At 49.8% G+C, this 24,938-nt stretch overlaps 2 protein-coding genes and 2 non-coding genes across 17 annotated transcripts in view; 2 read left to right on the top strand and 2 right to left on the bottom strand.

The window, feature by feature from the left end:
- Positions 1–197: 197 nt before the first annotated feature.
- C14H9orf78 (chromosome 14 C9orf78 homolog) lies at positions 198–6,357 on the bottom strand. The gene is made up of 9 exons (XM_047524804.1): positions 6,218–6,357; positions 5,854–5,913; positions 4,677–4,728; positions 4,260–4,330; positions 3,608–3,685; positions 2,265–2,462; positions 1,447–1,583; positions 1,253–1,351; positions 198–858 (listed from the first exon to the last, which is right to left on the bottom strand). Exons 1-9 carry the CDS (start codon positions 6,298–6,300, stop codon positions 767–769), a joined length of 870 nt encoding a protein of 289 aa, XP_047380760.1. The 5' UTR covers positions 6,301–6,357; the 3' UTR covers positions 198–766.
- Positions 6,358–6,517: 160 nt separating this feature from the next.
- Usp20 (ubiquitin specific peptidase 20) overlaps positions 6,518–24,938 on the top strand; it is a 38,493-nt gene continuing 20,072 nt past the window's right edge. For 9 of the 14 annotated variants that reach the window (XR_007104974.1, XR_007104973.1, XR_007104975.1 and 6 more), the window contains exons 1-3: positions 6,555–6,684; positions 12,929–13,005; positions 23,494–23,590. Coding sequence is in view for 10 of the 14 variants with exons in the window: in XM_047524803.1 (XP_047380759.1) it covers positions 23,510–23,590 (81 nt within the window). In the remaining 4 variants the exon portion in view is untranslated. Of the gene's footprint in view, positions 6,685–12,928; positions 13,006–16,191; positions 16,282–19,978; positions 20,128–23,143; positions 23,162–23,493; positions 23,591–24,938 lie in introns of those variants that run through there. The other 5 variants (XM_047524794.1, XM_047524795.1, XM_047524797.1 and 2 more) reach the window with 5 other exon arrangements.
- On the bottom strand, positions 12,140–12,213 carry Trnaa-agc (transfer RNA alanine (anticodon AGC)). Its single transcript has one exon. It is a non-coding gene; the product is annotated as a tRNA-Ala (tRNA).
- Positions 22,178–22,255, top strand: Trnat-ggu (transfer RNA threonine (anticodon GGU)). The gene has a single exon. It is a non-coding gene; the product is annotated as a tRNA-Thr (tRNA).

Raw genomic sequence — 24,938 nt, 5'->3', positions numbered from 1 at the left:
GCTTTGAAAACATCACCTGATGTTGACGTAAAGAAACATAACACAAACAATAAAGTTGGTTTCATTTTCAATTTAATCAAAGTTTTAAAAGTGATAAGAAATGCAGTTTTTCCTTTCTTTTTTCTGTGGTATTCGGGATTGAACCCAGGGGCATACCACTGAGCTACATCCCTACCCCTTTTTATTTTTTTTTTTGAAACAGGGTCTAAGTTGCCCAGGCTGGCCTCAAACCTGCAATCCTCCTGCCTCAGCCTCCTGAGCCACTAGGATTACAGATGTGCACCACTGTGCTTGGCTCAAGTTTTCTTTTTTAATAAAGAGATACAGGTAACTTTGTACAAGTCAGAAAATACCCATCTCTGATCCTATTCCATAATTTTCCAGCTGTCTGCTGGACCCACTCCAAGCAAAGTAGGATGCAGACTTGAACCCCATTCCAATACACAGAAGCAGACAACATGCTCACATATGATCAGAAAAGCACAATCTGAAGGACATCATCCCACCAGGAGCACACAGCTATTGCCTCCTGCAAGAACAATGGTAAGTCAACACATTTACAAAAAAGATTTAATGATGCTCGTAAGAACAGTTTGCCCACAAATAGGAAAACTACCCAGTTTTGTTTCAAAAGGTCACAAATTTAGTGCTTGAAAAGCCAGCAGGAAGCAGCTGCACTGCGTCTGCCCAACACTGAATGTGCTGGCCAAGGAGCGGCCCACCCAGGCCTTCTGCAGCAGCGAGTCTGTCATGCCCCCTCGACGTCTCAGTACCGCCTGTTCATCTTCTTGAACTTCTCATAGTGGTAGTCATCAGTGGCCTTCTCATTAGCAGGACGCTTGCGGTTAGGAGGGGACCCTGAGGAGAACAGGAAACAGTCTGCCATGCTGGAACCTGCCACGAGTCTCAGCTGTTTAAAGGCAAGGGCCATCCTACCTGTTCCCTGTGGCCTAGGTCAGGGCTCAGGAGCACAAGAGGGCCTGGGGTAGATACCTGTTTCATTTTTGCCCTCTGAAATTTCCTGGCTTATCTCTCCTATACTTGGTAGCACAGTGAATCCTCGGAACAACCCCAAGAGGTAAGTTCTATTACCGTCCCCACTGTACAGATGAAGAAGCTGAGACTTGGAAAGGGATGGGCCGGAGCATGGACTGGAACCCAGAGGCCCTGACCCAAAGCCAGAGCTCTGCCCTCTCCAGCCCCACCTGGCCTACACATGCCACCCAAGAACTGAGGCCTCGGCTGTACTCACGCTCAGGCTCTGGCTTCTCCGTGTCACCTACTCGCAAGGGCCGGGCTTTGGGCTCTTCTTTGTTTCTCCGGATGGGGGCATTGAGCTCCTCATGATAAACTGGACCAAAAAAGAGCAGGGTGCACATCAGACTATGGGGCTCCTGGGCACCTATCCCAACGGGGCACGGCAGGGCTGCTTTCCAGAGTGTTTACATCGGTTGTGTTGCACGTAATTCACAGCCATGTTTGTGGGCACGAATGATGTCTCGCTGTCTTTCTTCTTGTTCTGCTGCTCTGCCAACAGGCGGGCCTTGGCATCCTCCGTGGAAATGATATTTTTTATTTTTGCACTATGGGGAGAGAAGAATCACACCCCACATTAGATCACAAGCCCTTTGGCATGCAGGTGTGATTCACTGGTGGGCTGGCAGCCCACCCCTGCATAAAGAAATGGCCTGTCCTAGGGCGAGACTCTCTGCAGTTCACCAAGTGCCTTCACAGCCACATTCTTGTGGACCATTTGTAGTCATGGGAGACCAAGAGCTGTTCCTCTCTTCTGATCAACAGGAAATCAAGCCCACGGTTCAAAGTCAGCAAGGCCAGGAAAGAGGTGAGAACCCAAAGTCTCCTGTCCACTCTCCTCAGGGAGGGTGTGGGTTATTGTATTTCTTTTGTGACATTCCCCCTCTAAAGCAGGTATTTTGTAGTTAAAAGTGAAAGGAGGATCACTAGGGAGGCCTGAGGGAGCCTTTAACAGCTCCCACTGGAAGAAACCAGAAGAAAAGCCCAAGGCTGTGAGTAAATGCCAAGGAAGCACTTTTTCTTTCAGTGGTCAGGGTCCCTTAGGTCTCGACCACTCTGACCAAGCCTCCAGAGAAACTCCTGGCAATAACCTTCCAGAAAGAACAGAATTTATGTTGTGGATTTCCAAGGTCACAAAGAAGAAATGGTCCCAATAACTTTTAACTAGAAAGCAGACAGCTCTTCCAAGTGCCCCAGGGCAGGGAGAGGCAGATGGGTCTGACACGCACTCAATGCCCAGGTCCACCTCGGGGATGCCACTCAGCATCTGGTTGGAAAGCATCTCTTCGGTCTTCTTTGCAGAGGAGACGCGGATGTTTTCGGGAAGTTCATACAGACAGTCCTCTGCATTCTTTGGCTTGACTTTCTGTTCCTCGTGTTCCACAATCCCTTTCCTCTTCTTTAGCTCTGTCTCAATGTACTTCATCCTGAAAACAGAAACCCACAGGCATCAGAGAGGGCAGGAGCTCACGCTGGGTATCTTCTGAATCAGGAGTCCCCAACACTGGTCCACAGACCCATGATGGTCCACAAAGAAATACTCCTCAGTCCAGAGAACTGAGAAAAAAAACAACAACTTGTTTTTCAAGTTAGAAAATTTCAACTTAAAGTACCAATCTATATTATGTCCTACTGAACTACTGGTATTAATTCTTTGAAGACAAAAAGACGGTAGTTATATTTGGTTTTTGCTGCACTGGGGAGTGAATCCAGGGGCATTCTACCATTGAGCTCCATCCTCAGTCCCACCTTTTAAATTTTTTTTTATTTTGAGACAGGATTTCGCTAAGTTGCCCAGTCTGGTCTTGGACTCGGCATCCTCTAGCCTCAGCCTGTTGCTGGGATTAGAGGCATGCATCACCATGCCTGCTGCTATTTGTTTTTAAAGGACTTGGCAAAATAATATGGGCAAGTTCATGTTTATCCCTGTCATGTTTTGGGAAAATATCACTAGTCAAGGAATCTAAAAGCCCAAGAATCACCCTTTAAAGAGTTTTTTTTTTTTTTTTTTTTTTTTTAATATTTTTAATTAGTTGTTGATGAACCTTTATTTTATTTACTTATTTGTATGCAGTGCTGAGAATAGAACCCAGTGCCCCACACGTGCTAGGCAAGCGCTCTACCGCTTAGCCACGACCCCAGCCCCTAAAGAGTTTTTAAGAAGTCTTCATCTTTCCTTCCTTCCTTCGCTTTCTCTCTTTCTTTCTACCAGGATTGAATGTAGAAGCACTTAACCACTGAGCCACATCCCGAGCCCTTTTTATTTTTATTTTTTAATTTTGAGATAAGATCTCACTAAGTTGCCTGGGGCCTTGCTAAATTGCTGAGGTTGGCCTAAAACTTGGGATCCTCCCACCTCAGCTTCCTGAGTCTCTGCGATTACAGGTGTATGTCACCATGCCCAGCTTTTTAAGAAGTTTTCAAAGTTCTCGAGCCTGAGAGGCAGGGGGAGAAAGGTCAACTTTGGCATTTTCTAGATAACTCTAGAAAAGTCAAATGTGACTGAGTATCTTAGCCCTGTCTGACTACAGCCCAGCCCCACTCACTCACAGTCAAACAGACTGGCACCTACATGTCTGCATCCTCGTCCCTCCGGTTGGTTTCTGCAGAAAATGATGTCCCCAGATGAAGGTCCTCCTCTTCACTGATCCTGAAAGAAATAGCAATGAGGCAGAGACTCTCAGTCATGATTCAGTGTGGCCAGCTTTTATGACATAAGAACGAAACAAGAGTACAACAGAAAGTATAATATTCTCTTTATGGCTGGGCAAAAATATATGACATGATATAAAAACTAAAATTTAGGCAAACTGTTGGCTTCTGGTGATACCTCTGAGAAATCTATTTTTCAAGCTTTGTAATATTTGAATGTATTATTTTTATAATGGTTTTCTTTTATAAAACTTCCATATGGGTTTGAAAGGTAATGAACGGGGCACTTTTACAAACAACCTACTTATTGGCTCTGAACTAACTTTTAGAGTTTTATTTCTTTTGGGGTTTTTTTTTTTTGGGGGGGGGGGCGGGTTGCTGGGGATCAAACCTAGGGCCTGAGCATGCTAGGCAAGGGCCCTTCTTTAAATAACATGCCCTCTGCAAAGCATAAAGGCTACTTCTGATGTTTCATGAAAGGTGCCACTGCAGCTTCCTCCCCCCACTCTCTGAGGGTGCTCAGACTGAGGGAGAGGCTGGAATGAACCTGCGTCTGTCTGTCCTGCACATACTTATCTTTTCCCCTTTCCTTCAGCTTCTTCATGTCCACCATACCACCTGTCTTCATCTGAAAGGGATCATCCTGCAGAGAGCAAGCACAGCTTAAAGGAAGCACACATGGCAAGGGCAGTTCAATCACCATCAGTAATTTTTTTTTTTCAGCGCCAGGGATTGATCCCAGGGTACTTAACCACAGAGCTACCTCCACAGGCCCTTTTATTTTTTAGTTTATGAGACAAAGTCTTGCTAAGTTGCTTAGAGCCTTACTATGTTCCTTAGGATGACATCAAATTTGTGATCCTCCCACCTCAGCCTCCTGGGCGCTGGGATTACAGGCGTGCACCACCATGCCTGGCAATCATCACTGATTTTTAAACAGGCACAATCCCCTACAAAAGAGCAGCCACCAGAAGGATCCCGTAACTTACCACTAGTGTGGTTTCTTCTTGTACCTTCTCTCCCACCAGCAGGGCAGCAGCACTGTGCAAAACAAAACAAAACAAAAAAAGAAATCACAATTCAGCAATGAGGAGGAACAGTCAGGAGGTTTGCAGGATACAACATTAGTATGAAGGGAAAGCTCTGAGGGATGAACAGGAAAGCCAGCTGGACAATCCCACAACTAAGTTAAAATAAAATGGCTCACTGTGGATGCTGAGGGCAGGAGAAAGTAGTACACTTTCCTATAAAACCAGTTGTCATTACGTTGGCCTGGAAATCTCATTTCTAAGATGCTGTCATCAGGGAAAGTGCAGTACAAGATAAATGCAAGAGAATATCTACTGTAGCCATCTTCAATGGTGAAAATTTATAAATGACCTGCACAGATTTGTTAGCAAATTACATCACATAGTTTTGGCAGAATAATATGTAGCCATTCAAAAAAGGTTTTCTGAAAAGTATTCCACAATATGAGTGAATGCCCACAATGTCATAATGAGTTGAAAAAAGGGAAAAAGTATGTATATCAAATTGCTTACAATCTTCACAAAAGAGATAAAGGAAACAGACTGGAAAGAACATTAAATGTTAACCTTAGTTACTTCTGGATTAGTAAATTATGAGTGCTGTTCATTTTTTTATCTTTTGGTACTGGGGACTGAACCCAAGAGCGTTTTACCTCTAAGCTACTCCCCAGTCCTTTCTATTTTTTTGAGACAGGACCTCCCTAACCTGCAGAGGGTTTAACCAAGTTGCTGAGACTGACCGTTAACTTGTGATTCTCTTGCCTCAGCCTCCCCAGTCTCTGGAATTACTGGTGGCCAACACCATGCCCAGCTGGTACTGTTTGACTATATTCTTCTAAATTTTCCAAACTTTTTTTATTTTCCAAACTCTTAAAAGTCAATGTGTATTTCACAATTAACCGGGTGAATTAAAATTCGAATTCATGACCTATTTCTGTACCTCTGGGGCACCCCCCAAGATCATCATTCTCTGAGCATGTCATGATTAAAGGTCTCCAAACAACGTCGGTCCCCTCTCCAGGCAGTAGGTGTAGATGTGTTTAGAAGAGCTACGCCTGAGATGTTTGCGATGACGACCCGGGCTGGGGCATGTCTGTCATCACCACCGCCCATGACCTGGCTCTCCAGTGGTACCCACCTCACCCCGTTGGGCCTCTTTCTCAAGTTCTGCACCTCTCGGGTCTCTTCCAGTTTTAGCCTGGGGGAAAAAAAAGCAATGCCTAGGCTGAGAGATCCCCCGTAGAACCCAGAGCCAACAGACTGCTTGAGAGGGACCCTGCGCCCTGGATCACTGGGAGTCAGATCCAGGCTCATCCCGGAGCACCGCCTCATCTGTGCGGCCTGGGGCGACAGCCTCATCCCCTGGAGCCTCAACTTCTTTGTCCACAGCAGGGACAACAACCCCGCCTCACAGTTAACTGTCTAGGCGACGCCCGACCAGTGATCAGTCCCCGTGCCCGTCTCGCTTTCCTTGGTCCCTGGAAGCACCGCTCCAAACGCACCGAACCTCCTCGGAATCCTGCTCATCTTCCTCCGACTCGGTGTCGGCCCGGCGCCGGCGGAACGTCTTCCCGGTGACCCGCATGGTGGCGCGGCCCGGAGCCCCGCCGCCGAGGAGCCGCGCCGCGATCCCGGACGCTTCCGGCGCGCGACTTTGCGGTCAGAGCGCCGGCCCCGCCCCCGGACGCCTCGCGCCTGGCCCCGCCCCCTCCGTGGCGTCGTCCTCTTCCGATTGGACGGCCGAGGTGGAGGAGGCGGGGCGGACCTGCGGGCCCCACGGCCCGGCGCGGCGCAGCGGAGGGCGCGCTTGACTGACAGGCGGCGGCGGCGGCTCGGTGGCGACGGCAGGTGAGTTCCGGGCCGCCGTCGGCTGCTTCGGGGGTCTGGGCCTCTCTGGGCAGGGAAGACCCCAGTCCCTCTCAGGGCCGTGGGGCCTGGTGCTGCCAGATGCGCGGAACGCCGCGGCCAGGTGAGCGGAGCCTGGGATGCCGCTGCCGCCCCTCTCCCCGCCTCCGGCCGGCGCCCAGGGGCCTCCCGGACGCCCCTCGTCGAGCCCCGGAGGGCCGGAGGCTTCCTCCAAACAGGGGCCGTCCATCTCTCATGTCTGCCAGGCCTGACCCAGCGTTGAAAGCGTGCGCGTGGCGTCTTGTGGCGCTGACTTTATTTCCTCCAGCTTTGGCCCCTGACGTGCATTTTTTTCCCTTTATGGACAAAAAATGACCACTTTTTCACGGTGGTGAATTTCAGTCGCAATGCCGACTGCCTGGGTAGTAATGGCCTCTACCACCTCTCCAGAGAGATGCCTCGCATGTCTTGAAGCCACTCGGGAGGGCTTGAGGCCCGGGCTCCACCTCGGGTGCTTGCTGGCCTCCTTCCTGCACTGGCACAGGCCTTGTTTTCCTTCTCCTACCAGGAGGACGGTCGCTCTGCCCTCCGCACCTTCCACCCCGCAGATGCTCTGAGGATAAAGTTCATATGAAAAATGGGTATCAGCAAATGCTTAGGAAATAAAAAGTGCAAAAAATGCTTAGTAATAGTTTTTCTTAGTAATAGTTTTTCTCCTCTCCATGAGGGACCGCTCTTTAAAAGAAGACCCTCTTGTTAAGGCACTGACTAAGCCTTGTCTCCTCGATTTCTTCCAGAAATCCTGCGAAGCAGGTTCAGTTGTTTTCTGCTTCATGAAGGAGGATGCACAGCCTGAAGGTGGAGCAGGGGTCAGTGGCAGGTGTCTCTCTGTCTAGGGGTTGTGCAGTACCTGGCACAGTTGGCTTCTGTTGGTGTTTGCGGCTGCAGCCGCTGCAGCTCCCGTTGGCTGTGGGAGGGGCTGATGGAGAATGTTTTTTTCTGGAAGACCATTCTAAAGCAGGGCAACATTTCTGGAACGCCTTACTTTTCTCTGGAACAGTCTTCTCTGAGATTGTTGTTCTTTTTTTTGGACTGGGACAAATAGACTTAGGACTTCTTGAGACAGTCTTTGACTTCCATCAAAAGCTATACATCAAAAGTCTTAAGTCTTGCTCTCTGCATTCCGGTTCAACCAAACCCAGATGCACATGACGGTCATTGGACACTGTGTTCCTGTCAACAGAAGGAGAGGCTACTTGGGAATTTCTGCAGGAACCAGGGACTCAGGGTCTTCAGCTCTCTCACTCTCAGAGGTGCTCTGCTTTGTCTGCTTAGCCACCCTCCCATCTGGGGGTACTGGACACCATTAAGAAGGTGGGATATGGCTCAGAGGAAGAGCACTTGTCCAGCATGCATGAGGCCCGGGTTCCAACCCCAGTACCACAAAAAAAGTAATGTCAGAAAAGTGGCAGTAGTCAGTCTGACCGTGGGTGGCAGGACTGAGGGACTGCAGTCCCTCTGTTTTGTTGAGGAACGAGACTGCTTCTGAGAGGGGCCTCCAGGAAATTTAGGTTCTTTTCGTTTCAAAGATGACTCTTACATTTTAATTTTGTTTGGGAGTTTGGTTGTTCAAGAAACCTGGGTTTTGGTTGGTTCACTAGCTCTTTGTGACACTAGATGAAATGATGACGTGGTTCAGGGAACATGATGTCTGGATGGTTTGGGAGCCAACAGAGTGATTCAGTTCACTGCCCAGCCTTAGTAGGTAATCAATAAATGCTTGTTGGACTAATTTATTTATTCAGGAGATATTTACTGCAGAGCATGCCTATAAACTCCAGCTACTTGGGAGGCCGAGGCAAAAGAATCACAAGTTCAAGGCCAGTGTTGACACCTTAGCAAGACCCTGTCTTAAAGTAAAAAAAAATTAATAAGAACAGGGGATATAACCCAGTGGTAGTGCACCCATGGGTTCCATTCTAAGTTTGAATGAAAAAACAACACAAAAACAAAAGAAAGAAAAGAGATATTTATTGAGCATTTACTACATGAATCAGACACTGCTTAAAATATATCAGTGAATGAAAAAGACATAAGATCCTGAATGTGGTGGAGTTTTTTATTCTAATAACTTAGTAAGTAAAGTATGTAAGTATGTTAGGTGATAAGAACTTTGGAAAAGAGAAAAAATAGAATTCTGCAAAGAAATCAGCCATGGAGAGACGAGTTACAAATTTAAATTATTGTATTCTGGTTTGTGATCTGGTTGGTAATGCGACAGGATGCCATGGGATGACTTACAGGCCCCAAGTTCAAGTCCCACTTTAGTCAGCTTGTGAGTCTGGAGGAGCCTACCCTGCTAGGAGTCTGTTTCCTCGCTGGAGAACCTGCTTTGCCATATATTAGCTCTGGGACCCTTGGCGCGAACCTCTAACCCTCAGCCGCTTGGTCGCATTTGGGGTCTTCAGGTCTGAACTTTGGAATTTTTTCTTTTACAAAAGCACTTATTTGCAGTATATATTCTAAGCTCAGGTTGTATAACAGTGATGGAAGAGTCAAGCCTTTCTTAGTTTTTCAAATTGGCCAGACAGTAAACTAAACCAAACACAACTGGTTCACATTGGCATGAAAAGAGGGCACTTGTAGGAGATTTGAAAGTTGACAACAGACACTTAAAGACAGAAAAGTGACAGTTCTCTTTGCAGTGAGTGGAAATGAGTCTGTATGTAGAAATTTCAGGAAAGCCAATTTCCTTTTATTATTAAGACTGAAATAACCAGAGTTGCCCTCTGGGAAGAGGGTGATTTTATCGTCAATGGCTGGGCTCAAAGAGAGTTTGGACAAACAACCAACAGGGATTTTATGGTGTACAGTTCCATCCTAAGAGCTTGGCGGTACATGCCTGTCATTCAAGCTATTCTGGAGGCTGAGGCAGGAGGATCACAAATTCAAGGTCAGTCTGAGCAATTTAGTGAGACCCTGTCTCAAATTTTTAAAAAAACAAAACAAAGAGCTGGGGATGTAGCTAGAGGTAGAGTGCTCCTGGGTCACTCTTCCAGTACAAGGGAAAAAGGAAGACTCAGGCCGGCGGTATACCTCGGTGGTAGAGCACCTACCTGGCACATGCGAGGCCCAGAGGAAGATGAATGCTCCCTAAATCCCTTTAAATTCCCAGATGACTTGGCAGACAGGATGCAGATCACACTACCTTAATAAGGAGGGTCTTGTTTCAAGTCCTAGAAGTCAGGATCTTCCTGGCTCTTAGTTTCCATGGCCCATAGTTAGGAGTTTAGCTTGGTGACCTCTGAGGTTTGAGGTCTGAAATTCTGAGCCGAGTTTCTGCTCACACTAAGGCCCAGAACATGGGGCCTCCTGTGACCTGGGCCGGTTGTTTCCCCTGACCAGATAACTCCCAGGGACTACCAGCCTGGGGTAGGCCCAAACCTATGCCCTCTCCAATTAAGTGACTCTCCGGGAACCCCGAGCAGGGGGCAGTGTCAGGCTTTGAGCTGTGCAAAGATACTGTCCTAGACGTATGGAAATTGAGCTGAGCAGAGACGCACTCTGTCGATGGGTGAGTTGGGGAGGCTCCTGAGACTTTGCTTGGGCATCTGGAGCTGAGAGGTAGAGACCCTCCCTGTGCAGGCTGGCAGGTCTCTTAGGACATTGCGGGGTGGTTCAGAGCACTGGCTTTAGGCCAGTTTGCCGCGTTTGGATCCTGGTTCTGCAGCTCAGTCGCTGCATGACCTCAGCCGGTTCCGCACCTTTAGTGATGGGCCTCACCGCTGCCTCCCAGCTCGGTTGCCAGGATCCACGCAGGTCACTTGTGGGAGAACTTGGAACATGGAGCTGTTGGTGTCAGATGGGGACTGGGGCCATCAGGGCAGGGGCAAGGTGGGTCAGGCTGGGCAGAGCAGGAGTGGGGCTGCTCAGTGTGGAGGAGGCCTGAGGGTCTGCTTCAGTCAGGATGGTAGGCTCTTCTGAAAGAAAGACGGAGCGTCTGGAATTTGGGGAGAAGGGAGAGCGGGAGCAGGAGGGAGGGAAAGGGCACAATTCCAAGGGGCAGAGGCTGCCTGGTGCAGCGACCCCGCTGTGACTGGCTAGTGTGAGGACCAGGCATCTTGCATGACTGGAGGGCTCAACAGCGCCACCTTCCCGGCCCTGAGGGACTAACTCCTCCCTGGTAGGAGGAGGGTGTGCCCAGAACCTCTGGGAAAGTGATGAGTAAGGGCTCCCGAGGCTGCCAGGGGCGGCGGGCGGCACTGGGCACACCTGCCCCTCCCTGGTGGGAGGGCCAAGCGCCTCCCTTTCATCAGGAGAAGCATCTTGAAAGTCTCAGCCAGAGCCAGGAATGGTGGGCTCTCTGCCAGATGTCTCATCTCCGGTGCTCTTCAGCCCCAAGGGACTAGTGGGTACCAGGGCAAGTTGCAGCCCCACCTGCTTCCCAGGGGCCCAGCGGCTCTCAAGGGGGTCTGTACACAGACCTGGTTCTTTGAGCAGCACTGCTGCCTGCCCCTTTAGCCTTTATTAAGTGCCTGCTGTGCGCATCCAGTTTATTTGCACAGAGGCACAGGTGGGAGGCCGTGAAGGCAGACAGCCTGCTCCTTCCAGCCCGGTCATTCCTTACTGTGTGGTCTCAGGCAGGTGAATCGTTCTTCCTCTCCAAACTGTACCTCAGCTTCCCTTGCCTGAGAGGGAGGCGCTTAAGGAAACGGTACAGGTGAGGCACTGTGCGCATGCCCGGCACCCGGCACGCCTGCATCCTGGATCGACCACTGGACTGCTCCTCCCTGCTCCCACCTCAGTGAGAGGACGGGAATCTTTTAAAGATTTTTTTCTCTCTCCTTACAGTACTGAGAATTGAACCCAGGGTGTTCTGCCTCTTGGCTATACCTCCCATCCTTTTCTTTTTTTATTCTGAGGCAGGGCTCACTAAGTTCCTGAGTCTGGCCTGGAACTTCCAATCCTCCTGCCTCAGCCTCCTGAGTTCCTGAGATTACAGGCCAGTGCTGGCATGCTGGACTTTTAAAAATCTTTCCATTTTGAAAAAATGGCAAACTTACAGAAAAGTTGCAGAAATAATACAGTGAACCCCCATTTCCCCTTCACCTAGATTCGCCGATTACTAACATTTTAGCCTCATTTAGAATAACTCTGTCTGCATGCTTATTGTCATAATTATTATTGCTGGTTCTTATAAAAGTAAGGTACAAGCATCATGGCCCTTCATCTTTCAGTTCCTCAGGGAATCGTCTGAGCATAAGGATGCCGTCCTGTATAACCAGAGGATGATTTTCATTTTCAGAAACTTTTATTATTTTAATTTAATTTAATTTTTGGTACCAGGAATTGAACCCAGAGTCGCTTAACCACTGAACTGCATCCCCCAGCCCTTATTTTTATTTTTTATTTTGAGACAGGGTCTTGCTAAGTTGCTTAGTGTGGTGCTCAGTTACTGAGGCTGGCTTTGAACTCTCAGTTCTCCAGAGCTGCTGGGATTACAGGTGTGTACCACCACTCCTGGCTTTTTTTTCTTTTCTTTTTTTTCTTTTTTTATCATAGACCCTTGGTTAATTTATTTGTGGTGCTGGGGATTGAACCCAGGGCCTTTTGCATTGCTAGGCAAGCACTCTACCACTGAGCCACATCCTCAGAAACTTTTTTTTTTTTTTTTTATTGTACACAAATGGGATATATGTTGTTTCTCTGTTTGTACATGGCATAAAGGCATACCATTTGTGTAATCATAAATTTACATAGGGTAATGTTTGATTCATTCTGTTATTTTTTTCCCTTCCCCCCACCCCTCCCACCCCTCTTTTCCCTCTATACAGTCCTTCCTTCCTCCATTCTTGCCCCCCTCCCTAAACCTAACTCTAACCCTAACACTAACTCTTCCCACCCCCCATTCTGTGTCATCATCCACTTATTAGTGATATCATTCTTCCTTTTAATGTTGCTACAGAACTGTAATCACTTCCCAGAGCTGCCATGACCAAGCACCAGCGGCTGGGTGGCCTAAACAGAGGTTTATTTTCTCATAGTTCTGGAGGCTGGAAGTCCAAGATCAAGGTGTTGATGGGTTTGGTTTCTTCTGAGGCCTTTCTCCTTGGCCTGGAGATGGCCACCTCACACTGTGCTCATCTGGTCTTCCTCTGTGTGAACGCATCCCTGGTGCCTCTTTGTAGAAAGTTTTTCCTATTTTCATAAGGATATCAGTCTGATTAGATTAGGGCCTACAGTAAAGATCTCATGAGGTATACCCCCAGCCCTTTTTAATTTTTAGGTACTAGGAATTGAACCCAGGGGTACTTTATCACTGAGCTACATCCTCATATCTTTTTATTTTTTATTTTTATTTTGGACAGGGTCTTATTAAGTTGCCGAGGCTGGCCTCAAACTTATGATCCTCCTGCCTCAGCCTCCCAAGTCACTGGGATTAGAGGTGAGTGCCACCATGTGCCACATAAAGATCTCATATTAGGGCTGGGGATATAGCTGGTAGAGTGCCTGCCTTGCATGCACAAGGCCCTCGGTTCAATCCCCGGCACCAGAAAAACAAAAAAAAAAAAACAACAACAACAAAAAAAAAGATCTCATTTTAACTTAATGACCTCTTCAAAGACCTGATCTCCAAATGCCATTGCATTCTGGGGTACTGGTGGTTAGAACTTCAGCATATGAGTTTGGGTTGGGGGGTATTTTCAATCCATAATAAATGCTATCATCTAATATGTAGTCCATATTCACATTTTCCAATTGTCCTAATACTGTCCTTTTTCAAATTTTATTTTTAGTTATACACGACAGTAGAATTTATTTTGGCAGAATATATGTAAAGTATAACTTGCTGTGTCAGGTTCCCACTTTTGTGGTCATGCATAAGGTGGCGTTACCCTGTCGCGAATACAAACACGGCTGGAAAGTCATGGCCACTTCATTCTAACCAGTGCTGTTCTTTATGGCATTTGCCCCCTTGATCCACAAGTTTGAGTTTTCTGTCTGGAGCAGTTTCTCAGCCTTTGTTGAGAAAGTGAATTATCCAGGCACAGGGAAGCTGGGGTGCACAGAGGCACTGGGGTAGTTTCGTCAGCTTTGTGTTGTTGTGACCAAAAAACTGACAAGAGCAATTAGAAAAAGAAAAGTTTATTTGGGGTTCCTGCTTTCAGAGATCCCATCTATGGTCAGCTGACTCCATAGCTGTGGGCTTGAGATAAGGCAGAACATCATGGTGGAAGGGTGTGGCAGAGGAAAGCAGCTTGGGACACGGCATCCAGGAAGCAGAGAGAGAGCTCTTCACCATGGACAAAACATACACCCCAAAGGCACATCTCCTGCCCCCACATTTCCTCCAGCCACACCTTGCCTGCCTACAGTTACTGCTCAGTTAATCTGTAGCCGTGGAGCAATCCACTGATGAGGTTCTGCCTCTCATGATCTAAGCCTTTCACCTCTGAAAATGCTTGCATTGTCTCACGTGAGTTTCTGGGGGAATGCTCACATCTAAACCGTAACAGAGTCAGAGGTGCTGGCTTCTCAGGAGAAGAAAGCTGTTTGAAGGTTGATTCTAGTCCATGGGGTCACCTTTCCTGGCTTTTTCTCTGATGTCAAAAGCATTAGGAGGTGAGCTTGGATCTTAAAAAGTAGCTCCAAGAATCGGAGCTACCACCTGTCAGTCACCTGCTTCATGTCCAGCTTGACCAAGGTCACCACTTTTCCTTGCTGGCCTCGTGGGCCTGCAGAGCCCTGAGTGAAATCTGCTGGAGAGGACCCTCTGCGTCACCTTGGGCCCATGACTTCCTACAATCTCAGTGTCCTGATCTAACACGGCCAGCAACACAATTGAGAGTACTGAACACTTTTTGAGCATTCCTGCCATGCCGATCAATAGCAATCCGAGCCACTCTGAAAGTCCGTGTGGTCAGAAGTTCCTGTGCATTGCACTTCCTGTGCATTGCGTTACGTCATCTTCTCAGTGATCTAGTTGCTGTAGTTGTCCCCACTTTATGGATAAATAAATTGAGGATTGAGTGATTTATCTAAAGCCACAAACTTGCAAGTGACAGTGGGGTGCTGGACCCGAGCTGGCCACCTGTGTTACTGCCTTCCATAACCCCTGTGGTCACGCCCAGAGTTGTGTGTTAGGCAGCTGAGTTGTGGCAAGGGTTCAGGAAGAGGCGGTTGCCCAGTGTGTGCCTGTGGGCAGCCTAGGGTCAGAATCCGGGGTCTGTGTCCCTTTGAGAGCAGGGCCCAGGCCTGACCTGGCCTGGCCTTCAAGGCCCCAGCTCACTGGCCCTGAGGACGTGCTTGGTCCATGTTGGCTGGGTGCTAAGGCAAAGCAAATGGTAACTTTCAGACAACGGAGACCCGTAACTCCTGCAGACGGTGTACCCCTGGGGCTTCAGACCCACAGGTGGAACATTAAGCACCCAAAGTTTAGTACTAACACTGGATTTTTGTCTTCACATTAACAAATTTTTAACCATTAATTTTTTAAAATGTTAGTAAGCTTTAAGCTTTTCATGTTGGGGAGGGGAGACTTTCCATGTTGAGCCCTCATGTGCTGCTGGCAGGTATCCTTATGGGATCTTTCTGGAGGGAAGTGGTCGGTCCTTGTCTGGAGCTCTCAGAACTCTTATTTTGACCCTGAAGTTTGTGCCCATTGCTTTACAGAGTCCAGAACACCTGTCCTCTCTGGTCACAAAGTCAAGTTCTCAGGATATAAGACCAAAGGAAAACTTCACTCCACTTTTTGGTTGGGGACCCACAGCTGAGTTTGCCTATTCAGATGCCAGTCTGGGGAGAGACATCAACGGACCAGTCTGCGAGACTGGCCCAAGGGACAGGCTCATAGTGTGTGCACCTGTGTTCTTCCCTGTAGTTCTCTTCTTTATGACAAATGTCATTAAAGACAAAGAGAAACGAAGACCATCTCTCGGAGGCTAAATATCAATACCAATAGGTGCCCCAACCGCATCTATACAAGTTGCATATTCTAAGAATGAATTTTCACAGATGCTTTCTCCTGCAAATCTGAGTTTGGAAGGAACAGGGAAAAACCTCCTCTCTCTCTCCCAGGCACCAGGTAGAGAGGCAGGAGAGCCGACTTTGTTATGAATTCTTGCCTTTTTCTGCCAGCTTCTGCCAGTTCCCAGGATCCATCCACAGGCTCCAGAACAAGTGCATTATACCAGAAATCCTGGCTGGCTTGCCAAAAACTTGTGAGAGAGGACATATAATTTCCTTTTCCTCTTTTTCTTTGCCATACTGCGAATTAAGGCCAGGGTGTTCTACCATGGAGCCACGCCCTGCCCTTTCTTATTTTCTTTCGAGACAGGGTTTTGCTAAGTCGCCCCTGCTGGCCTGGAACTCGCATTCCTCCTGCCTCAGCCTCCCAGGGATCTGGGATTAAAGGTGTGTGTGCCACCACACCTGGCAGGATTGATCATTTTTTCTCAACACTTGTGAGTTCATAACAAACAGTCCCATGCAGCAAAGGATCGAGAAGAAAAGCCAGCTTATCTATTAACGTGGGCAGGGCACATCACATGGGACAAAAGCCCCATGAAAGGTCACTCGAGCAGGGCTGAACTCTGGCTTATGGAACAGCCTCAACACAGCACACTCACTGTGAGAAAAGTGACAGGAGAAGGGACAGCGCCCTGTGCTTTCAGATGTGGGAACCTCGGAAGAGACTGGCATGGAGCAGAGTCAGGCCCAGGTGGGTCTGCAGACTCCTGTCCTGGTGCTCACTGGGCTGACAAGCTGTGCCCAGTGGTCAGCCTCTGTCTTTCCTGGGCCACATGGGAGGGGACTGCTTTACAATTGTATGTCCTGGTTTTAGGCAGATGGGGAGGGCAGTCAGGCACGTCTTGGGGGAGCGTATTCTGGTTTCCTTCAGCCCTGTACGTAGAGCTGGCAGGACATGGACAGGCCTTTGTGTGGACAGGTGTTTCATTTCTCCTAAGAGTGGGGCTGCAAGGTCATGACAGGTGTGTGCTTTGTAGGAAGCTGCCACGCCTTCCCAAAGCTCTCTGTGCCATTTTACCTTCTCTTCAGAACTTGCGCGGTTTCCATCCATCCTCAGCAGCACTGCGCATAGGGTGTCTCCCTAGCTTCATATCCTAGTGGGGAGATGTTGTCCTGTGGTTTTAACTTGAATGTCTCTGAAACTGGGGTTGTTGTGGGTTTTTTGTTTGTTTGTTTGTTTTTGTGTGTGTGTTTTAAACAGGGTCTTGCTGTGTGGCCTAGGCTGGCCTCAAACTCCTGGGCTTAAGGGATCTTCCTGCCTCAGCCTCCCAGGAGGTCAGGAGGATAGGCATGCCCTCCTGGCTTACTGGCCATTTCAACTGATAAGTAACTGGTAATCATTTTCCCATTTTAAAATTGGGCTGTTTGTTTCAGATACATGTGTATTTTACTTGATGCATAGCTGTAACGTCTTGGAGTACAGTGTGCTCTTTCAGCACATGCATGGAGTGTGTGAAGATCAGATCAGAGTCATTGGCACGTCCATTATCCCGGGTGTTTGTTATTCAAAAGCCTACTGGCCATTTTCAGATAGCATACCATAGGACATCAGAAATGAGTCCTCCTGTCCACCTGTACCCTGCACTTGACCGTCCTCTTCCTGCCTCCACCCCCACCCTTCCCAGCCTCTGCTAACCTGTGTTCTACTTTCTACTTTTGCGAAATCAGATTGTTTAGCCTCCACATGTAAGTGAGAACATTTGTACTTCTGTTTCTTTTGTTGTTGCTGTTGTGGTTTTGTGTCTGTGTGTGGGCAGGAGGGTGCCGGATGGTACCCCGGGCCTCACGTGCCTCGAGCGCTCTACCACTGAGCCCTGTCCTCCGCCTGGTGCTTTCTTTCCACGCGCACTTCACACAGCTGTCCTCTACCTCCATCCACGTTGCCATAGGTGAGAGGAGTTCACTCTTTTTCTCTTTCTGTGGCTGGTTACTCCATTGTGTACAGTGCCACATTTTCGCTATCCATTCATGTGCAGTGGGCACCCAGGTGGGTCGCCTCTTGGCTCTTGTGAACGGTACTGCAGTCAACACGGGAGTGCAGGTGTCTCTTTGACGTGCTGATTTCTTTTTCTGTGGATATATACCCTCTAGTGGAGTTGCTGGATCTTTTTTGGGATAAAAGAGTTCTTTATAGCCAGGCGTGGTGCTGATGCCTGTAATCCCGGTGACGCAGTAGGCTGTAGCAGAAGAGTCACAAGTTTGAGGCCCGCCTGGGCAATTTAAAATAAAAGGAGCTGGAGGTGGAGCTCAGTGGTAGAGCACTTGCCTAGTATGCATGAGACCCAGGTCCAGCCCAACCCTGCAAAAATGAAACAAACAAAGCCACTTCATGTATTTTAGAAATAAGCTCATTATCAAATATAAGTATCATCAACCTCTTCTCCCAGGCTGTGGCTTGCCTTTTCATGTCCTTACCATCTTTGAAAAGTCTTAACTTTGATGAAGTCCAGTTTCTCAGGTTCCCTTTCATCCTGATGCCTTCTGTGCCCTGTGCCTACTTCAGAGTTGCAGACTTTTTCCTGTATTTTTCTCTAGAAGTTTTAGAGTTTTACTTTTTTTAAAGTCTGCTGTGCATTTCTCATTGTTTTGGGTGGGGGGATTCTGGAGATTTAATCCAGAGGCACTATACCCCTGAGCCGCATCCCCAGCCCTTTTTGTTTTTTATCTAGAGATAGGATCAAAGTTGCTTGCCTTACTGAATTGCTGAAGTTGGTCTTGAACTTGTGATCTTCCTGTCACAGCTTCCCTAGTTGCTGGGATTATGGGTGTGCGCCACTACCCCTGGCTCTCACTAATTTTTATGTATGGAAGATCAGAGGTTACAGTTCGTCTCTCCCCACAGGGGTATCATTGTTCCAGTACCATCTGTTGCCAAAGCAGATCAGTCCCAACAGGCCATGCGGGTGCAGGCCTGGTTCTAGACTCCCTGTTCACGACACTCATGTCTGTGTTTGGTCGGTGCCGTAGTGTCCTGGTCACTTCAGCTTTGTACGGTCTTGTCTGGCAGTGTGAGTCTCACGACTTTCTTCTTTTCCAAAACTGTTTTGCTGTTGTAGGACTTTTGTGTTTCCATGTGCATTTTAGAATCTGCTTGCCAGTTTCTGTGAAATGCCTGCCCAAATGTTGATTGGGATTACCTCAAATCTGTAGGTAACTTGGGGAGAGTGGATGTCTCAACAGCACAAGCCTGCTCGCCCATGAGCATGGTGTCTCTCCTTTATCTTGGTCTGACTTCTCAGCCTGGAGGGTTCGATGCCATCGTGTCTGTCAGGGCCATGGCCGCAGCAGCGTGTCGTGTCGTGTCCTCGGGTGCCTGTCACATAGGTTGTGTCCGTCTCCCTGTCCATCAGTAGCAGTGCTGCAGAGCAAGCCTGTGTCTTCATGTGCACCTGGCTTTACCTTCCTCTGACCCTGGAGCCAGGTTCCCTTGTCTTCTCTGCCATTGGCCTTGTTTAAGCTGTTGGATTGGCACCGCTGGCTGTGGAGGCCTGTGCTGTGTGCTTGCTCTCGGGAGGCCCAGCAGTGTGGATCCTTGATCGGTGTCGCAGTGGGCCAGGCTTGTGCTGTACAGTTTTGAACTGAGAATTTTTTTTTCGTTGTTGATGGACCTTTATTTTATTCATTTATTTATATGCAGTGCTGAGATCGAACCCTGTGCCTCACACGTACAGCCCCAGCCCGTCAACTGAGAATGGTTTTAAAGGATTAGGAAAAAAAAAAAAAAAAAGATAATGAAGTGACAAAGGTTAATCTGGCACATGGAACCTCAGCTGTCGGCTATCTGGTCCTTTGAGTGTTTGCCGAGCCCTGCTGTGGGGCAGGCTATGCGCTGGACACGGCTGATCCCCAGGCACTCACTGCCTGGGCCGCTGACTTGGCTGAGCTCCTTAGTAGCTGATTCGGCTCAGCCTGCCTTCTCGTCTGTGGAAGCCCCTGAGGGTCGTTAGCAGACGATTTTTTCTCTCTGAAGTTGCCGGAACGCCAGTCTTGACTGCTCCTGTGAATCAGAAGTGGGTCCTATCCCATCAGGACAATCACCTGGCTCCCGCCTGCCCTGGCCGTGCAGCTGAAGAGATGGGGCATGTACAAAGACACCTGTGCTTAAAATAGCTGAGGGCCAGTGCCAACCCAGGGCATGTGGCCGCAGTAGGAAAGATTAAAAAACAAGGAACCTGGCCTCCAGCGAGGTTTGGAATTTAGAACCTTGAACCCTGTGTTGTCTGTGACTGTTTTAAATGTCACCTTCTAACTGCCTCTCCCTCTTTGAACTGTCCACACCTGGAAAACTGTGGCCCACCCAGGAAGCGGCAGTGGTGATGTGTGATGAGCCCTGTGCCGGCGCCTGGGCTTGCTGAAGACTCGGGGCTCCGGTTCGGAGCCGCACGGGGTTTTGAAAGGCTCAGAGGATGACCTGAGGGACCCAGTGGCACGTGTGGAAGTGGCTAAGCCCTCCCGTCCAGGGGGCTGACAGGCTGTGGCAGCCCAGTGGCAGCAGAAGGAGCAGCCTGAGAGGGTCTCCTCTCCGGGGATCACAGAGGTAATGCAGTGCCTAGTGAAGGGTCCAACACCCACCCCAGCACCGCCCAGCTTAGCAGTGTCCTGGGGGCATTTTTCCTGTCCCTGTGGATGGACTGGGGTGCATCTAGCCTGTGGACATCCCAAGCATGCCAAGTGCACCTGCCCCTTCTGGGATGCATTCCCAACTATTTCTATTCTCCAGTTGGTGCCAGGAGTTGTTCTGGAATAAGAACTGTGCAACCGGGTTGACCCCAGTTCCTTGCAAGAGGCCCTTACTGCAGACCACCACAGCCTGTTGCCATCAGCTGTGGGCAGAGAAGCCGAATGCCGGCAGCCCCCTCAGGCACACCCCTCAGACAGGGACCAGGGAGGAAGCTGGATCTCTTTTTTTTGATAAAGTAATGGAATTGCACTTATGGGTCATTTTTTCCAAGTCCCCATCTCTTAGAAAATGTGCAGATAGAATGTGATTTCATGTGTGCTTGACGTTTGTAAGAAGTGGAAGAAAGACGAGGTGGGTGAGGCGGACAGGCGTGAGCTGGTGCTCTGTGATGCCGGGCACCTGGGAGTGCGTGCACGGCTACACCTGCTTTTGTGGACTTACATTTCCTGCAGGTGAAGAGGGTGCAGGAGGGTGGGGCTGCAGGCCCCTGGCTGACGTGGGCTCAGCTTGTGCTCCCCTGTGCCCCTCTGCAAGGCCCTAGTCCTCCTTGCGCGGAGCAGCAGGGCCTGTCGCAGTGCCTGGGGCTGTGGGATCTGCTGTCCTGAGGCTGGCTCCAATCAGCTCAGCGTCCCACAATCTGGCTGGGGACCTGGGCCCGTCTGCCCTGGCTGGCCACTGGGAGTGGGCAGTGGCCTCAGGAGGGGCCTGGCGCCCACCCTCTCTGCCTTGGTGCCTCTTGGCTCCACTTACACGTTGGGTTGGTTTGGGCCTGTTGACAGCAGTGCAGGGCTGGAGTCAGCAGTGGGCTGCTGAGTGACTTTGCAGACACACTGGACACACTGGGTAGCTGGAGCGCTCATTGTTATCTAGTTTGAAATGTCTTGTTTTGAAATCGACAGATTAATAGAAGTTGTGAGGATGCACCTAGAGGTCCCCAGGGGCACCACATCTTCATCCACATCTTCATCCACATCTTCATCCTGGCCACAGTGTGACGCTGGGGGATGCCGTGCAGCCCCAGCTTGCCCAGGTCTCACCAGCTCTGCAGGCCCCGTGGGGTGTGAACGTGTGTTGAGCGCGGTGTGGTTTTGTCACGCGTGGGTCTGCGCATCCACCATGCCCTCACACACTGCTGGTTCTTCACCGCCAAGGTGCTCCCTCTAGCCAAGCTCTGATTTTTAAAAATTTATTCCGATTAGTTGTACATGAGAGTGGTGTTATTTTGACGTATTACACATACATGGAGTATGACTTCCCGTTCTTCTGTTTGTACGTGATGTGGAGTTACACTGGTCGTGTACTCATATATGAATACAGCAAAGTTATGTCCAGTATCTTCTGCTGTCTTTCCTATTCCCATCCCCCCTCCCTTCCCCTCATTCCCCTTTGACTAATCCAAAATACTTCTATTCTTCTCTAAACCCACCTCCCATTGAGAATTAGCACCCACATATCAGACAAAACAATTTAGCCTTTAGTTTTTGTTTTTAATTTTTTTTAGTTGTGTACCTTTGTTTTATTCATTTACTTATATGCGGTGCTGAGAATCAAACTCAGTGTGAGGCAAGTGCTCTACCACGGAGCCACAACCCCAGCCCTTCTCACCTTTGTTTTTTGGGATTGGCTTATTTCACTTAGCATGATGGTCTCCAATTCCATCCATTTACCTGCAGATGCTATAATTTCATTCTTCTTTCTGTCTGAGTAATATTCCATCGTGTATATGTACCACATTTTCTTTATCCATTCAACTGTGGAAGGGCACCTGGGTTCGTTCCATAGCTTAGCTATTGTGAATTGAGCTGCTATAAATGATGTGGCTGTGTCACTGTAGTATGAAGCATTAATTTTGCAAACCAAAAAAAAATTTTTTTTTTGGTCCGATTTAAGAGAGAAAGAAGGGGCTGGGGAGATAGCTCAGTCGGTAGAGTGGTTGCCTGGTAAGCACAAGGCCCTGGGTTCGATCCCCAGCACCCCCTCCCCCCCCAAAAAAAAAAAAAAAAAAAAGAGAGAGAGAGAAAGCAATGGTATGTAGAAGAATTGGGCCAGGCACAGTGGTACATACCCATGATCCCCACTACTTGGGAGGCTGAGGCAGGAGGATCACAAAGACCAGCCACAACTTAGTGAGACTGTCACAAAATGAAGTCAAAAGGGCTGGGCTATTGCTTAGAGGTCGAGCACTCCTGGGTTTGATCCCCAGACTGCAAAAAAGAAAAAGAAAAGAAAATGGAAAAGGGGGAAAAAACAAAGTTGATCTAAAAAAAAAAAGGAAGCAGATAAAGGGGAGTAGTGGCCACACCTGTGGTCCAGCGACTCAGGAGGCTGAGGCAGGAGGGTCTCGAGTTAAGACCAACCTGGGTGACTTGGCAAGACCCCGTCTCAAAATAAGATAAAACAGGGCGGGTATAGCTTAGCGAGGGCACTTCCCAGTGCATGTGAGGCCCTGGGAGGGACCCAGTGCCGCTGCGTTAAGTAGGCAGGTACCCACGTATTCCTAAGGCGACAGGAGTGTGGGGAGGGTCCTGGCCCTGCCTCAGGGACTCATTTTGCTTTATACTCGGTATTTTCTTAGGTCACTTAAACAAAAGCAACAAAGCTGTTTGTCCGTTGCTTGAAACCTGCCCAGGCACACCGTCCCAAGGTTGTGCGAGCAGTCTTCACCTGGTTCCTAGGTGGCTGCCGCCTTGTGCTCTGCTTGTCCCCCTGTTCCCTGGACACTCTCCAGAGGCAGCCGGTCACCTGCCTCCCTGGTATCCTGCTGATAATGCAGCCATAGGAGAAGGGCTGCAGGGCCTGGGCCTCCCACGGGCTCTCAGGACCACCAGGCCCCGGTCAGCGTCTGGTCCTTGTCCTCTGGAGACACAGCCTTCCCCCGCCAGCCCTCTTGGTGAGTGGCCTCCTGCTGAGGAAGCAGCCCCAGCTTCTGTCCTCAGTGTGTAGCTCTGAGCACCGGCAGGACCGTCTCCTGCCCAGGATTCCCAGCTTCCCGCCCGCATCAGGCTCTGCTGGTCTCCCCGAGTCGTCCTGGTCACCCTCTGGGGCAGCTCCAGCTTCTCAGACAAGAAGCGAGGCTCGGAGAGGCTGAGGGCTTCCCTGGGTCACCGGCTGGTGTGTGGCAGAGCCGGACTCAAAGCCAGTCAGGTGCTTCACATCTAGGCTGCCCTGCCTCCCACCAGCAGAGGCTGCCATTGACCCGGGATGGCCTGTGTCTTTTTGCAGGTGAGCCCAGGCCAGAATGGGGGACCCCAGGGACCTCTGCCCTCACCTGGACTCCATAGGGGAGGTGACCAAAGAGGACTTGCTGCTCAAATCTAAGGTAAAGGGGCAGACCTTATAGCCAGGGCTGGCACCCTGGGTCCCTGTGCTGAAACAGGCAGCGCTGTGTGCCCTGGGCGCTCTGCCTCTGCGCAGATGGGAGGCTGGCGTCTTCCAGGGCGGGGCCGACGCCATTAAGCAAGCCTGGACCAGGCCATTAGCTGTGGGCCTGTTGGGGCCGAGCAAGCCTCTGCAAGGCCAGGACTGAGTGCTGCTCAGCTTCATTTTGCTTCTGTGGTGTGGGGAGGAGCCTCGGTCCGGAACTCCTGAGTGGCAGGCAGGCTGCTTCTGAGTGGGAGGATGCGCGGCAATTGTCTTTTTGCTATTGAATTAAAATATTTTGAAAAATAATGCTGTTACATGGTCAAGAATGGAATAGCAGGAGAAGGTACATGTCAGGAAGTCCCCACCCCACCCAGGCCCCTAGGTAACACCTGCCTTGGTGTTGTACCTTTTCAGTTTCTTAGGCTAATACTCCATTCTGCCCTATCTTGCAAAAAAGATGGCAGACTGTGGTCCCTTCGTGTGAAGTGCCTCAGGCACAGAACAGCCCCTCTGGAGCTCTTCAACCTTGTTCTAGAGAGGCCCTGTCCTCCTTGCAGTGCTTCCTTGTGGACACGGTGACTGCCCCTCTGGGGGGATGCCCGCACCTGCAGCCCCCTGCCAGGGCTGCACTGTGGCCTCAGAATGTCGCTGTGGCGTGGCAGAGCTGTGCGGGCAGATTCCCGGCATGTGCTGGGGCTCTTTCCAGCTCCGCGTCTCCACACGGTGGCCTTTGGCCTGAGCAGGGTTGTGGGCCCCGGTGCAGGGAATTTCTTCGGTGTCTGCAACTGCTTCCGAAGTAAGTTTGCATCTGGTGGTGTGGGCCAGGGCAGAGTGAGGCTCCAGTGCAGATCTCCGCACTGTTGCTGGGTTTCTTTCCAAGTCCCACCAAGGAAAGAGCAGAGCAACCGAGAGGGTGTCCCCCTAGGAGGCAGGGGTCAGGGCAGACAGCAGAGAGCAGGGAGCAGATGGCCAGACCCGGGGGGTGGGACCTGGGAAGGCCTGGCCTGGGCCTTCCAGAAGTCCGCTGGTGTCCTGGAGTGCAAAGACTTGGCTTGTCTTCAGCACCTCTCCCACCGTCCAGGAAGTTCCGGGGCAAACCCAGCTGTTCTGCAGCACTCAGGATCTGAGCAGGCAGTGCGCGGTAAGGGAAGCGCTGCTGTCCAAGGAGCGCTCGGAAGAAGTCCAGCCTTCCCTGCCTGAGGCGTCAGGAAACGGCGCGCTGCGATCCTCAGGTGGACAGGGACAGGAGAGACTGCCTGCTTAGGGGAGGCGGGCACCGCCGTGGCTGTGGGAGCAGCTCCCTT

Source organism: Sciurus carolinensis, chromosome 14 (genome assembly GCF_902686445.1).
Source record: "Sciurus carolinensis chromosome 14, mSciCar1.2, whole genome shotgun sequence".
Taxonomy (NCBI): Eukaryota; Metazoa; Chordata; class Mammalia; order Rodentia; family Sciuridae; genus Sciurus; species Sciurus carolinensis.
Note: the sequence above shows the minus strand (reverse complement) of the source record. Positions and strands in the feature narration are given on the sequence as shown.